General features: G+C 45.9%; 1 protein-coding gene across 30 annotated transcripts in view; it reads right to left on the bottom strand.

Annotated features, from left to right (window-relative positions):
- Positions 1-13,737, bottom strand: part of SETD3 (SET domain containing 3, actin N3(tau)-histidine methyltransferase) — a 78,749-nt gene that overhangs the window by 59,350 nt on the left and 5,662 nt on the right. For 9 of the 30 annotated variants that reach the window (XR_014071202.1, XR_014071201.1, XM_081549779.1 and 6 more), the window contains 2 exons: positions 3,370-3,479; positions 1,851-1,943 (listed from right to left, as the gene is read on the bottom strand). Coding sequence is in view for 22 of the 30 variants with exons in the window: in XM_081549779.1 (XP_081405905.1) it covers positions 1,851-1,943; positions 3,370-3,472 (196 nt within the window). In the remaining 8 variants the exon portion in view is untranslated. Of the gene's footprint in view, positions 1-1,850; positions 1,944-3,369; positions 3,480-3,590; positions 3,757-4,365; positions 5,156-6,478; positions 8,145-10,451; positions 10,648-10,818; positions 10,923-13,737 lie in introns of those variants that run through there. The other 21 variants (XR_014071199.1, XR_014071197.1, XM_081549769.1 and 18 more) reach the window with 9 other exon arrangements.

Below are 13,737 nucleotides of genomic sequence, written 5' to 3'. Positions count from 1 at the left end.
CTAAATGCCTCTGCTGGTTACAGAGAAATAGCTGCGGTTCCCAGGTAACGTGAACACTGGCTGTTAGGTTCTATCAGGTGATATCAAGGGATGGTATCATGGGAAGTCTTCTGACCAAGCAGGTCTCCAGAGCAACCTGCCCTCTCTCATATGCACAGTCAAAACTCCCACAAGCACCAAGATCAGCAATGCACACATGTGCAAGAGGAGACGTGTGGAAGAGGAGCCCTAGACCCCAATTAAGAGCACAAAACTGAACTCGTATTCTGCCCAGCATCTACAATGAGCAGGATCCGTATGTATCCCTGTAAATAAAACATGCAACTTCACAATGCTTTTTTTTGAAGATGCAATAGTATGATACCATTTCTGTAAACTGTTAAAATACCAATTAGTACCGTCTATTTGTTTGGGGTCACAAATGAAGCAGAAACATTCACTGTAAAGACAAATGGGTGGGGGGGGGGGCTTCAGCTGTTCCTGAGACACCTACTTTCTTAAAAACAAATGTAAGAACCAATCAAAGCACAGAGGGAGGGGAAGAGATGGGACCAGTAGGTGGGAAGGAAGGAAAGAAGAACGTGACTCGACAAGACTCGGGTGCGTGTCTAGGGGTGATCTTCTGGGCCTCGCAGCACATTTGAAATATCAAAAAAGATGAAAAGCCATGCATAGGAAAAATCATCATTTTTTTGAGGAATAAGGAGAGAACAGGAACTTTAACCACAGAGCCTGTGGCCATGCCCCCAGGACACAATTCATGGTTAACTGGATCCCGGGGCTGTGCCAGGTGAGATCTGCTAACTGGAGAAACCGAGTTTGTGAGGGATACACTAAGACAGAATGTACTCTTCCCTTACTGAGAATGAATGAATGCTCTAACTTCAGTGCCAGTGGTAGTAAATGATCTCTACTCAGAACAGAAGCTCAGGACATACAAAAACTTTTTGGCAATCAATGTGGTGAGCCAGGATGAGCACAGTGTACCAGTTAGCACAAACAAACACATTCTAAAAGAGCCGGTCCCCACGGAGGGTCTGAGACCATCCCACCTGAAGTCTGCATGTTTGCAGATGCTACAGGAGAGCACGAACACTTAACACCTACGAGCACAAGTGAAAAACAAACCCCCCTACCACTTCCATGGCAATAAATAAAAAGGGAGCCAAGTTCTTTCATCCTTCCAAATGCAGGCTCCTTATTGCGTCTCCTTCCACTTTCCCTGTGGCCTGCATACAAATCTACTTTTTGTGCTTTACAGCACAAAAACAATAGGTATATTGAACAAGCTTTCCCAAATTGACACTTGGCCTGTTGCCAGCCTGGCTGAGAATCATTAAGATGCCTACTGAATACACCCTGGAAAAACACAGCTTGAGAAATATAACTAACTCTCTCATTCAATCAAGATAGATTTGAGTTCATCATAAATCTTACTCAACAAGACACTAATCAATCCAGATATATTTGTGTGCTGACCATACAACATCATGTACTGACCTGAAACCCTGAAGGAAATTCAGGATACCAAAACAGATTTAAAAACATATTTCATAAAATAAAGATCAATGAAAGTTGTACCATTTTAGTCCCAACACATTCCCCCCCAACCTGAAGCTCATCATTTTTATTCCTTCCAAAGCAGTCATAGCGCCTCAGAAATGAGAAAAAACCCTGACGGTTTTCTGATGCAGTTTCCCCTCCAACCTAGAAGCCCTTCCACAGACACCCTCCAGACAGGCATGGAGGCCTGAGGTCTCATGCGGAGACCTTCTTTCTCAAAACCACTCTGCCTTGCCTGGGCCAGGTCTCCACAGGATATTAGAATAAGATCACTCGAGGAAATTTACCTTTTTGCTTTTTTCGTATTTTCTCAACTAGAGACCGGATCTGCACATACTCTTCCCATTCTTTTCCAGGGCCAGGGGCAGGGCTACTGCATTCTGTAACACAGAAACCATGGCATGTGAACAGTTTTCTTTCAACTTAACCTGTTAAGCCTTCAGAAGAAAGAGGATCTGGGTTTTGTCATCGTTGTTGGTTTATTTTTAAAGGACAAAGATACTATAGCTGTGATGACCAAGGTGAGAAGTACAAACCAGGTATACTTTTTTAAAGCACATAAATCCTCCGAAATGGGCTTCCCTGGTGGCTCCGTGATAAAGAATCCGCCTGCCAATGCAGGAGATGTGGGTTTGATCCCTAGGTCAGGAAGATTCCCTAGAGGAGGACACTGCAACCCATTCCAGTGTGCCTGCCTGGAGAATCCCATGGACAGAGGAGCCTGGCGTGTTACCGTCCATGGGGTCACAAAGAGTCAGACATGACTAAGTATGCACACAAACCCTCTGAAACCACTCGGGCCGAGTGGTACACGGTGCCCACAGGACACAAGTGTGGGCACCTAACCTGCATCTACCTCATTCCTGCTCCTCTGATCAAACTTCCTCAGAAAACGCGATAAACAGGAAAAGCTAAAAAGCTAAGCTAAAATGCAAAACATTTCCCTGAAAACTCTTGTGGATGGAAAGAAGAAGGTACATTAAAAGTCAACACTTTTTTCGAGTTAAACCCCATAACAATGACTCCCCGAGGGAACCAGATAAATTGGACATAAGGATAATTAGTCAACAAATGTTTCACATCCATGTGTAAGGCTCTATAATAAGCACTCTGGGGGAGTTACAAAAGGAGACCGCACAGTTGCTGCTAAAACAGCAGCTAGGATGCTATCACTGGGCCAGAATGGGCACTATGGAGGGCCGCACTCCAGGCACTCTGCCTACCACTGGCCCTTTCAACAGTTGCATCCGTTTAGAGAGAGAGACCCCACCCCACGTTCCTGCTAAACCTTGGGCCCCCTTTGTTCCCTAAGGAGAAGACTAGAGGTGGGAAATAATGAATAGTAACTAGTTACGTGTTGACGCCTAACTGCCAGGTTAGCCAGTCTTACTTCCCTCTTCCATCAACACCGACTGAGGCCCTGGAAGACGGGAGTCTGCCCTGAGGCCATCTACAGTCTATCTGCGGAGACATGTGGGAAGGAGCAGGTGGGGGAATGTGTCTGTGGGGGCCCACGCTGATCCGCTGGGGGGGGACCCCACGGGGGAGGATGGGAGCACTCGGAGAGGGACTGTTTCAGCCGGTGCCGTACCTGTTAGGTAACGGTTACCTGTCGGTACCGTTTCTCCATTTTTACAGGTGGGGAGACTCTGGGCTGGGGAAGATGGGTAATGTACCAGGTCCATGGCTAACCAGGTGGGATCTGAAAATAATCTGTTTCGCCTCCTGCTCCCCAGACCAGGGACCCCTCCCCACGAGGACAGATGCACGTGCCCCCAAAAGGCGGGCAGCAGAGTCAGGACTTACTCTGCAAAAGCTCACTGGTCAGGTTCAAGGTTTCCTTCGGGGACACGCTTGCTGTAGCACCAGTGCCTGATTTCTGTGTTTTCACTCGGCTCTTCTTACCCATTTTCTGACTACAGAGAGAAAGAAAAGACAAAGAGAAAAGCCCTACATTTCCAAAGAACAAAATCAAGTAATAAAGCAGGGCACGGCAGTGGCTCAGCCTGGAGACATTAAGATCTTACCTTGCAGGAGCCATATTCCTGAAGTTTCCTCCCAGAAAAACCAACGTGTAACAAACACTAGTGTTTGGAGGCACTCAAATGGGGGTAAAAATGCTGCTTTGTAGTCTCTGGAAGAAAAGTTCACTGCTGCTCACCTACAAAAACTACAGTGGAAGCAAGTTTTACTCTAGAATTTCTTTTAATTACATAGACTTCATTGTATATCCTACAATGTTTATTCTGGGATATTATATTCATGTATCACAAACTATCACGTGGCCACAAAATTCTAGATATTCCTTCCTCACTTTGCTTTAAAAGAATAATTTCCTATGAAGAGTATCTATATCATAAGCAACAGATCAGACTCTCTGGACAAACGCTGAAGACATTTTGGAGATCAAGGAAACTTCAGGGAGCTAATCCAATTCCTCAATCTTGTTTCAAGGAAAATACAAAGTGCCTTGTCCAGGGTTTCACAGGAGTCGATGGCAGACCCGAGCCTCAAAAGAGGTCTGCATCACTGTCTCCCCGTCTGGCACTGCAACCACCCTGGAGGCCTCAATGGTCTAACAGATAAATGGCCACAAGCAAACAAGACAGCAGGACAGGCAGGTACCAAAGGATGCTAGGCAGAGATGTTATAACATTTGTGAGAAAACAATTGACGGCAGTGAGTCAGGAGACTTGTCTTGAAGAAAGCAAGGGACTGGGACATGTGAAGAAAGGGTAGGCGACTCAAAGGTTGGACAAGAATGAGGGGGGCACCTGGGGGCCTGGTGGGCAGCGTGCCTACCTGGAGAGGAGTCTGTGGGGAGCGGGGAGAGAGAAGACCCCAGTTGCAGGAAGGGTACCACTGCTGCCCGAGGACTCTGATTCAAGGGTTCCTCCTAAGTCAGAAGTGCCTGCGGACAGCAACCCGGGAAGATGGGGAGTGGCAGGGGAGAAGTGACTGGAGCCCCCTGCACGCTAATGATTAATGAAAGCCATGGTGACGCTCCACGGAACCCTCGCCAGCAAGTCTCCCTTCATCTCAAGGGTGAGCCAGAAAGCCAACTCTGACCTACTTGGTTTTTCACAAAGAGAAACAAGTACTGAAGTGGGGAGAGCTGTGACTGGACAAAGGGTTAAAATGCACGTTCTCCCTCAGTCTAGCTGTTCACTCACTCCACAATAATGACTCCATGCAAATAGAGGCAGTGCTCAAACAACAGGAAACTGCATTCTCTTAAAGGACTGCCTATGCAGCTTCACTGTCCCTGATATAACTTTGTAACTCATGTCCCGAATAAGCCTTCCAACACAGGGGGTGGAACACACACTATCTGGTGCCCTGGAACCAAAGGAAACAAGTAACAAAACCTAAAACTTGTGCGGCAAAGAGAGTGAGTTATTTTGAGATCAAAAGCAGAGGAAAAAATATTAAGTGTGGGGCAGGGCGGCAGGCAGAGGAACAGTTTAAGCACCTTTTCCTAAACTCGGGAACTAAAGAGAAGGAAGCTCCCGTGTCCACTGGCTCTCGCCCTGGCCCAAGCGCCTGCCACTCTTCTCTGCAGCAGGCCCTCTCCTCATCTACAGAGGGCATCTTTGTGGAAGGCCACTGAACTTGACCTGAAAACAACTAAGACTAGCGCTCAGTCTGCAAAGAAGGGCTTCCAGCACACTTTCAAATGCAGCTTGGCGGGAGCAGTCGGAGACGGGCCTGCTGGCCTCTCCCTACAGCCCTGCTGTCATGACCTTCTGTGTGTCCGTCAGACACCAAGCAACTTGAAAACATCACTCCAACAGGAGCTCCAAGACCCTGCCCCATTCTTAGCAGGCCTGGGGCACAGGGAGGCCCAGCCAGCCACACACCCCCCCACACACACACTTCACTGCCACAGGGCAAGGACCCAAGGGCTACAAAACAGGCTTCTCCACTCTGCCTGCAGCCCTTGTGCCCACCCTGAATGTCTTCCCTCAGGAATCCCCCTCCAACGCCCATCCCACCCCAGCATCTAGATACCTGCCCTGAGATAAAGATCCTTAATTAAAACAACAGCAGCAGCAGCGACTCTGTGTGCAACCTTTAACCTTTGCCACACAAAGCTAAGATGTGTTTGATCTTCCCAGACACTCTAATCAACAGACATTAACCTCCTTTTCTAGAGGACATTCTCAAAAAGATGCAGTCCTCAAAAGGTGCAGCTAGGACTCTAAAGCCTCTGCTCGGCCACGGCCCCGCAGCTTCTATGAAACGCAGAGGAAATTCGCACAGCGCTCTGCGGGGAGCAGGAGGGCGGCAGGTCTTCCAGACCCAACACTGACAGTTCCTGGACAAGGGGCCACCCCTGAGGACCTCAGGCGACCTGCCCCTCTGGAATTCACCTCCTACTCAGATCGCAGCAGTGTCCTGCATTCTCCCTGCCCACGCCCACCCTTGTCGCTTAAATCGGGCCCACTGAGTAACGAGTACAGAAATACGACACTGGTGGAACTTCAAAACACATCAGGAAATGAGCACCTGGGACAGCAGCTGTTCTTGAACTTCATACAAGTGGGATTATACAACACACAGGCTTCTTTTGCTCGAGGCAAGGTCTTTCCACAGCTCTACGGTGACACCCACTCTCCCAGGCACAGCCCTCAGGGCCCTTCACCCCACTCTACCTGCCCCGCTTTCTTCCTCCCATCACCCCTTACACAGCACAGCTTCAGGATCTGCTCCTGTTCTCCCCCGTTTCCAGAAGAAAGCTACCTTTGGCTACCCCTGCCTCCTCCAGACAACAATTTTTCACATACCCAGGTCAAAATGTCCCCAGTGGCCTTCAGGAAATTCTGGGCTCCTCCATGCAGCCTCCACTCCCATGGAAATCAGGAAGACTGGGTCAAGTTCAGTGTGATCAGCAGATGCTAAAGGTTAGGCTTACCTTGAGATTTGTTGTTGTTTAATTGCTCAGTCACGTCAGACTCCTTTGCAACCCCAGAGACTGTAGCCCCCAAGCTCCTCTGTCCACGCAATTTCCCAGGCAAGAATACTGGAGTGGGTTGCCACTTCCTTCTCCAGGGGATCTTCCAGACCCAAGGACTGAACCCACAACTCCTGCACAGGCAGGTGGATTCTTTTTCACTGAGCCACCAGGGAAGCTACCATTGAGATCAGTCTTTCGGAATTCTCTGTTTCCCTGCCACAGGTATACAGGCCCAAAAGGCATAAAGCAGCTTGCCAGGTTGTTGTTCAGTAGCTAAGTCATGTCCGACTCTTTGTGACCCCATAGACTGCAGAATGCCAGGCTTCCCTATCCTTCACCATCTCCCGGAGTTTGCTCAAACTCATGTCCATTGAGTCAGTGATGCCATCCAAACATCTCGTCCTCTGTCATCCTCTTCTCCTTCCGCCTTCATTCTTTTCCAGTAACAGGGTCTTAACTAGTGAGTCAGCTCTTCGCATCAGGGGGCCAAAGTGTTGGAGCTTCAGCATCAGTCCTTCCAATGAACATTCAGGATCGATTTCCTTTAGGATTCACTGGTTCGATCTCCTTGCAGTCCAAGGGACTCTCAAGAGTCTTCTCCAACACCACAGTTCAAAAGCATCAATCTTTCAGCACTCAGCCTTCTTTATAGTCCAATTCTCACATCCATACATGACTACTGGAAAAATCATAGCTTTGACTAGATGGACTTTTGTTGGCAAAGTAATGTCGCTGCTTTTTAATATGCAGTCCAGGTTGGTCATACCTTTTCTTCTAAGGAGCAAGTGTCTTTTAATTTCATGGCTGCAGTCACCATCTGCAGTGATTTTGGAGCTCAAGAACATAAAGTCTCTCACTGTTGCCATTGTTTTCCATCTATTTGCCATGAAGTGATGGGACCAGATGCCATGATCTTTGTTTTCTGAATGCTGAGTTTTAAGCCAGCTTTTTCACTCTCCTCTTTCACTTTCATCAAGAGGCTCTTTAGTTCCTCTTTGCTTTCTGCCGTGTAAGAGTGGTGTCATCTGCGTATCTGAGGTTACTGATAATTTCTCCCAGCAATCTTGATTCCGGCTTGTGCTTCATCCAGCCCAGCATTTTGCATGATATACTCTGCATAGAAGTTAAATAAGCAGGTGACAATATACAGCTCTGATGTACTCCTGTCCCAATTTGGAACCAGTCCTTTGTTCCATGTGAGGTTCTAACTCTTGCTTCTTGACCGGCATACAGATTTCTCAGAAGGCAGGTAAGGTGGTCTGGTATCCCCATCTCTTTAAGATTTTTCCACAGTTTGTTGTGATCACACAGTCAAAGGTTGAAGCAGAAGTAGATGTTTTTCTGGAATTCTCTTGCTTTTTGATGATCCAACAGATGTTGGCAATTTGATCTCTGGTTCCTTTGCCTTTTCTAAATACAGCTTGAACATCTAGAAGTTCTTGGTTCACATACTGTTGAAGCCTGGCTTGGAGAATTTTGAACATTACTTTGCTAAGGTGTGAGATGAGTGCAATTGTGTGGCAGTTTGAACATTCTTTGGCATTGCCTTTCTTTGGGATTGGAATGAAAACTGACCTTTTCCAGTCCTGTGGCCACTGCTGAGTTTTCCAAATTTGCTGGCATATTGAGAGCAGCACTTTCACAGCATCATCTTTTAGGATTTGAAAGAGCTCAACTGGAATTCCATCACCTCCACTAGTTTTGCATCATCTTTTAGGATCTGAAAGAGCTCAGCTGGAATTCCATCACCTCCACTAGCTTTGTTCCCAGTGATGCTTCCTAAGGCCCACTTGACTTCGCATTCCAGGATGTCTGGCTCTAGGTGAGTGACCACACTATCGTGGTTATCTGGGTCATGATCTTTTTTGTATAGTTCTTCTGTGTATTCTTGCCACCTCTTCTTAATTACTTCCTGCTTCTGTCAGGTCCATACTGTTTCTGTCCTTTATTCTGCCCACCTTTGCATGAAATGTTCCCGTGGTATCTCTAATTTTCTTGAAGAGATCTCTAGTCTTTCCCATTCTATTGTTTTCCTCTATTTCTTTGTATCGACTGCTGAGGAAGGCTTTCTTATCTCTCCTTGTTCTTCTTTGGAACTCTGCATTCAGATGGGTATATCTTTCCTTTTCTCCTTTGCCTTTCACTTCTCTTTTCTCAGCTATTTGTAAGGCCTCCTCAGACAACCATTTTGCCTTTCTGCATTTCTTTTTCTTGGGGATGGTCTTGATCACTGTCTCCTGTACAGTGTCACAAACCTCTGTCCATAGTTCTTCAGGCACTGTCTATCAGATTTAATTCCTTGAAACTATTTATCGCTAACACTGTGTAATCGTATGGGATTTGATTTAGGTCATACCAGAATGGTCTAGTGGTTTTCCCTACTTTCTTCAACTTGAGTCTGAATTTGGCAACAAGGAGTTCATGGTCTGTGCCACAGTCAGCTCCCAGTCTTGTTTTTGCTGACTGTATAGAGCTTCTCCATCTTTGGGTGCAAAGAATATAATCAATCTGATTTCAGTATTGACCATCTGGTGATGTCCATGTGTAGAGTCATCTCTTGTATTGTTGGAAGAGGGTGTTTGCTATGACCAGTGCATTCTCTTGGCAAAACTGTTAGCCTTTGCCCTGCTACATTTTGTACTCCAAGGCCAAGCTTGCCTGTTACTCCAGGTATCTCTTGCCTTCCTCCTCTGCACCCAGTCCCCTATGATGAAAAGGACATCTTTTTTTGATGTTAGTTCTAGAAGGTCTGTAGGTCTTCACAGAACGATTCAACTTCTGCTTCTTTGGCATTAGCCGATGGGGCATAGACTTGGATTACTGTGATACTGAATGGTTTGCCTTGGAAATGAACGGAGATCATTCTGTCATTTTTGAGATGGCACCCAAGTACTGCATTTCAGACTCTCTTGTTGACTATGAAGGCTACTCCATTTCTTCTAAGGGATTCTTGCCCACAGTAGATATAATGGTCATCTGAATTAAATTTGCCCCTTCCGGTCCATTTTAGTTCACTGATTCCTAAAATGTCAATGTTCACTCTTGCCATCTCCTGTTTGACCACTTCCAATTTACCTTGATCCATGGACCTAACATTCCAGGTTCTTATGCAATACTGTTCTTTACAGCATCAGACTTTACTTTCACCGGCCAGACATATCCACAACTGGCTATTGTTTCCACTTTGACTCAGCCGCTTCATTCCTTCTGGGGCTATTTCTTTGCTCTTTTCCAGTAGCACATTGGGCATGTACCGACCTGGGAAGTTCATCTTTCAGTGTCATATCTTTTTGCGCTTTCATACTGTTCATGGGGTTCTCAAGACAAGAATACTGAAGTGGTTTGCCATTCCCTTCTCCAGTGGACCATATTTTGTCAGAACTCTCTGCCATGACCCATGTGTCTTAGGTAGCCCTACACGGCATGGCTCATACTTTCATTGAATTAGACAAGGCTGTGATCTGTGTGATCAGTTTGGTTAGTTTTCTGTGATTGTGGTTTTCATTCTGTCTAGTCTCTGCTGGATAAGGATAAGAGGCTTGTGGAAGCTTCCTGATAGGAGGTACTGGCTATGGGGCAAACTGGGTCTTGCTCTGATGGGCAGGACCATGCTCAGTAAATCTTTAATCCAATTTTCTGCTGATGGGTTAGACAGTAGGAATCTTCCAGGTAGGCACTGTCAACTCACTCTTCATTAAGGAGGGTGTAGGGAGGTGCCTGTCCCTGTCCCTAGGCAATTCCCTGAGGTGCAGGAGCCTAGGTCTAGACCAGCTCTTAACTTGTGCTACCCAGAAGCCAGGTTGACAGTGACCTTGTCCAGGCAAGTCCTCCAGTCGCCTGGCCCGCTCTGTCAGGAGCCCCTCACCACTCAGCCCCACTGCACACTGACTCAGGGGCGTCCTCAAGCCTTAAGGGTACCTGAAGAACTCACGTTTCAGGAGGGCGGTGGTTCTCTGTACCCACTTCTGTGCCCAGTTCAGCGGTTCTTCTGAACTCTGCAGCCATCAATATCTGGAAGATTCATCCGCCTCTGGATTCGATGTGGTTCGGCACCAATTCTTCTAGTATTTGTGTACAGACACCCTGACTAGAAGCACCTCAGAGGCAAATGTGCATTTCTTTTCACCCTAGAAAATACCAGACTTTCCTGTCGCCGTAACCCCCTTTGGCCTGGAAGCACCCCTTGATCTATGAGAGCCTTTGGTGAAGGCGCCTAAGTCTCAGCTCCAACCCCACCTACCAACAGCCCCCTCCCCACTCTGCACCCAGAGTCCAGCCCTGAGCCTCTGCGACCTCACCTGCTGAAGTCGACTTCATTTACAAGCCTCTCACCCACTGGTGTGGGCTTCCATCTGGTAGCAAAAAAACCCCCAACCTTCCATTTCGAAATTATCTGTAGGGTCTAGTATGGTGTGACAGACACAGTTGAGGGTCAGATATTTGTTGAATGAAGGAAAATCTTATTTGAATGTACTTGTGTTACTTGTACACTTCCCAGGTGGCGTTAGTCATAAAGATCTGCCTGCCAATGCAGGAGTTGGATCCTTGGGTTGGGAAGATCCCCTGGAAGAGGTGACAGCAGCCCACTCCAGTATTCTTGCCTAGGAAATCCCATGGACAGAGAAGCCTGGCAGGTGACAGTCCATGGGGGTCGCAAAGAGTCGGACACGACTGAGCACGCACAATATTACTTGTGAGTGATTTATTTCCCATCACTATAGCAAGACTGTACAGCAACGAACGATTTTGATATATTCCCCCACCACTGACAGGACAGGAGCCAAAATGAGACATTTACTTAATATTTAACTACTACCTCTAAAGAACTAGGATGACTCTTAAGTCAAAACACAACTTTATACACATAAAAAGATTAAAAAATTCACATTTAAAACATGGCTTCCTTTGGGAATCCATAGTTTCTTGTTAGAAAAGCTTTAAGATATTAAATTTCATAAAAGAATCTCTCTGGTTTCTAGAAAGCAACCAAGCAGGAAGAAGTTCATTCCCAACAGAAATGGAAAAGCTGCAACTCGCACATCACTTCAAGCTCCGGGGACACTTGCATCAGCACAGCACTGCTCTGGTCCCACCGTCCCCACCACAGCCCGCTGAGGCCGGCGGTGACCACTGTCACGTTAGGGGACTCACACGTGACTGTGACTTGGCCAAGAGCCCACAGCCAAGCAGGGGACCCACAGCTTCAACCTTAAGTCCTGTGTTAGGCCCAGCACATTTGCAACGAGACAAGCTCGCCTGCATTCCCATGCCAGGACCACGCCAGTCATGGCAGAAGATGACCAAGTGAGGGACAGTCAGGCCTGTGGCCTCAAGGATGAGGAGATGGGGACCCAGGACACAGCCTGGATTAACTCCTCGAATGCACGAGGAAAGTAACGAAAACAAAGAGGGGCGAGGAATAAAGTGCAGTTAAAGAAGAACGACTGGATGCTAAGAGTCAGCCCGAGAAGAGTGTTAGAATCCAGTCTGGGTGGTCTCCTAAATTCAGCCCCCTTTCTTAGCTTTTCTTAGCCTTTCTTAGCTACCGAGGATTTCCCCAACACCAAGGATTTAAAATAACTACCTACCCTGTTTATTTATGATTCAAAAACTTGTTACACACCATGAATAATTTTCATTGTGAGTTCTGCTGAATTTGGGGCTGGATTCCAAGTTTTAGCAAATGAAAGAGCCAAATAGGTATCCTGAATATTCTTAATGTTCTCAGTGGAAAAAAACTACTGCTTAGTTTATTTCATCACCTTCCTACAAAGACTCAATATTTATCTTCAATATTTATTTCAAATGTTTATTAGAAAAATTAAAATATGTGCTAAATTAGATCTGTGTATACATACATAGTTAAATTCCAAATTCCAGTCAAAAGGTACAATACTAAATAAAAGATGTTTCCTCAAAGTTTAGATCAAAATCATATAAATTTACAAATTCTTATTGAATAATCTTGGGGGAAACAAATATATGGTTAAAAAAAAGGACTTAAAGACCAAAGAAAATACTATGTAGAAAAGCAATACTGAATTGACAAGCAAATGGATTCTACAATAAACAATTACTATAGTGACAGTCCTTCAAAGGAAGGGCCATCAATAACAGTAAGCTAAGAGTTTTACACATATCTAAATTTCTCCACCATCAAGATTTTTAAAAAATCTACAGAATCTTCAAAACCTGGCTCTTTATAACACCATAAACTATTTTGCAAGTATATCAACAACCTCTCCACCTAAGAGATGGAACAGACTTAGAAAACAGTAAAATAGATGGCATATTCGATTATTATTTAAATTGCTAATATGCAAGTGGCATCTGTAATCAACAACCACTTCTGATCAACGAAGTGATTCTTTTATATATAATCTGCATAGGTGAGGAAAAACAGGAACACAGAGCATGTAGGGAACCTGGCTGAGGGGATGGTGTGAGTGGTAAGGGAGGGTGTTGGATACTTAACCAATTTTTACAAAATGAACAGACTGAGATGGAATTCAGCCGCGTGGGCTTTTCTGTCCCCCTAAAATTCTAAATGGAAAGACTGTAAATGTGCATTATTCTTGAATTGCTTTCCACTAATTACAACTAGATTAAACATTTTTTATTACCCTTACTTGGTAATTCACCCAGAAAACCTTTGCTCAAGCCCAGCATCTGCTTTTCAACACATCCTGCATCCTTCCTCTCAACTCTGCAGCTGGATCAACTAAGGGAGAGGATGGCCCTCAGGCCTTCCCCTACCTCGGGCTCCCAGCTGCAAAGCATTTGAAGGGAGTGTGAAGCCTGCCTGATCTCTGGAGGAAGAAAAGCACCTCACTGAAATCCCCTGTAGGCCATTAGGATCAGAGGACGACATTCTGAATTAAAAACACAAATTACAGGATGGTGGCCTAGGCAAATAAAAGCGCTCCCAAATTGAAAAGTATTTAAGTTCTCTCTGCTACAAAATCTGATGAGGTGTACATAGTCCTTGCATTGGCACCATGTTAACTGAAATGTCAGGAACATCTCTCTTTGCACGGTGGCAGGATCTAGTAACATGGTCAAGTCATACTAACTTACCCCAATTCAAGAGGCTAACGAGCACCCACCATTCCAATCTCTATCAAAGGAGGCGTGTGTGTGTCACAACTCACAACCACCAAGAAGTCAAGGCAGACAGACAGGCAAGACAGTGGAATTAATTTCAACTCAGTAGCTAC

This window comes from Giraffa tippelskirchi, chromosome 12 (assembly GCF_054371585.1).
Source record: "Giraffa tippelskirchi isolate mGirTip1 chromosome 12, T2T-mGirTip1v1.2.pri, whole genome shotgun sequence".
Lineage (NCBI taxonomy): Eukaryota > Metazoa > Chordata > Mammalia > Artiodactyla > Giraffidae > Giraffa > Giraffa tippelskirchi.
This window is presented reverse-complemented; position numbering and strand designations above follow the sequence as displayed.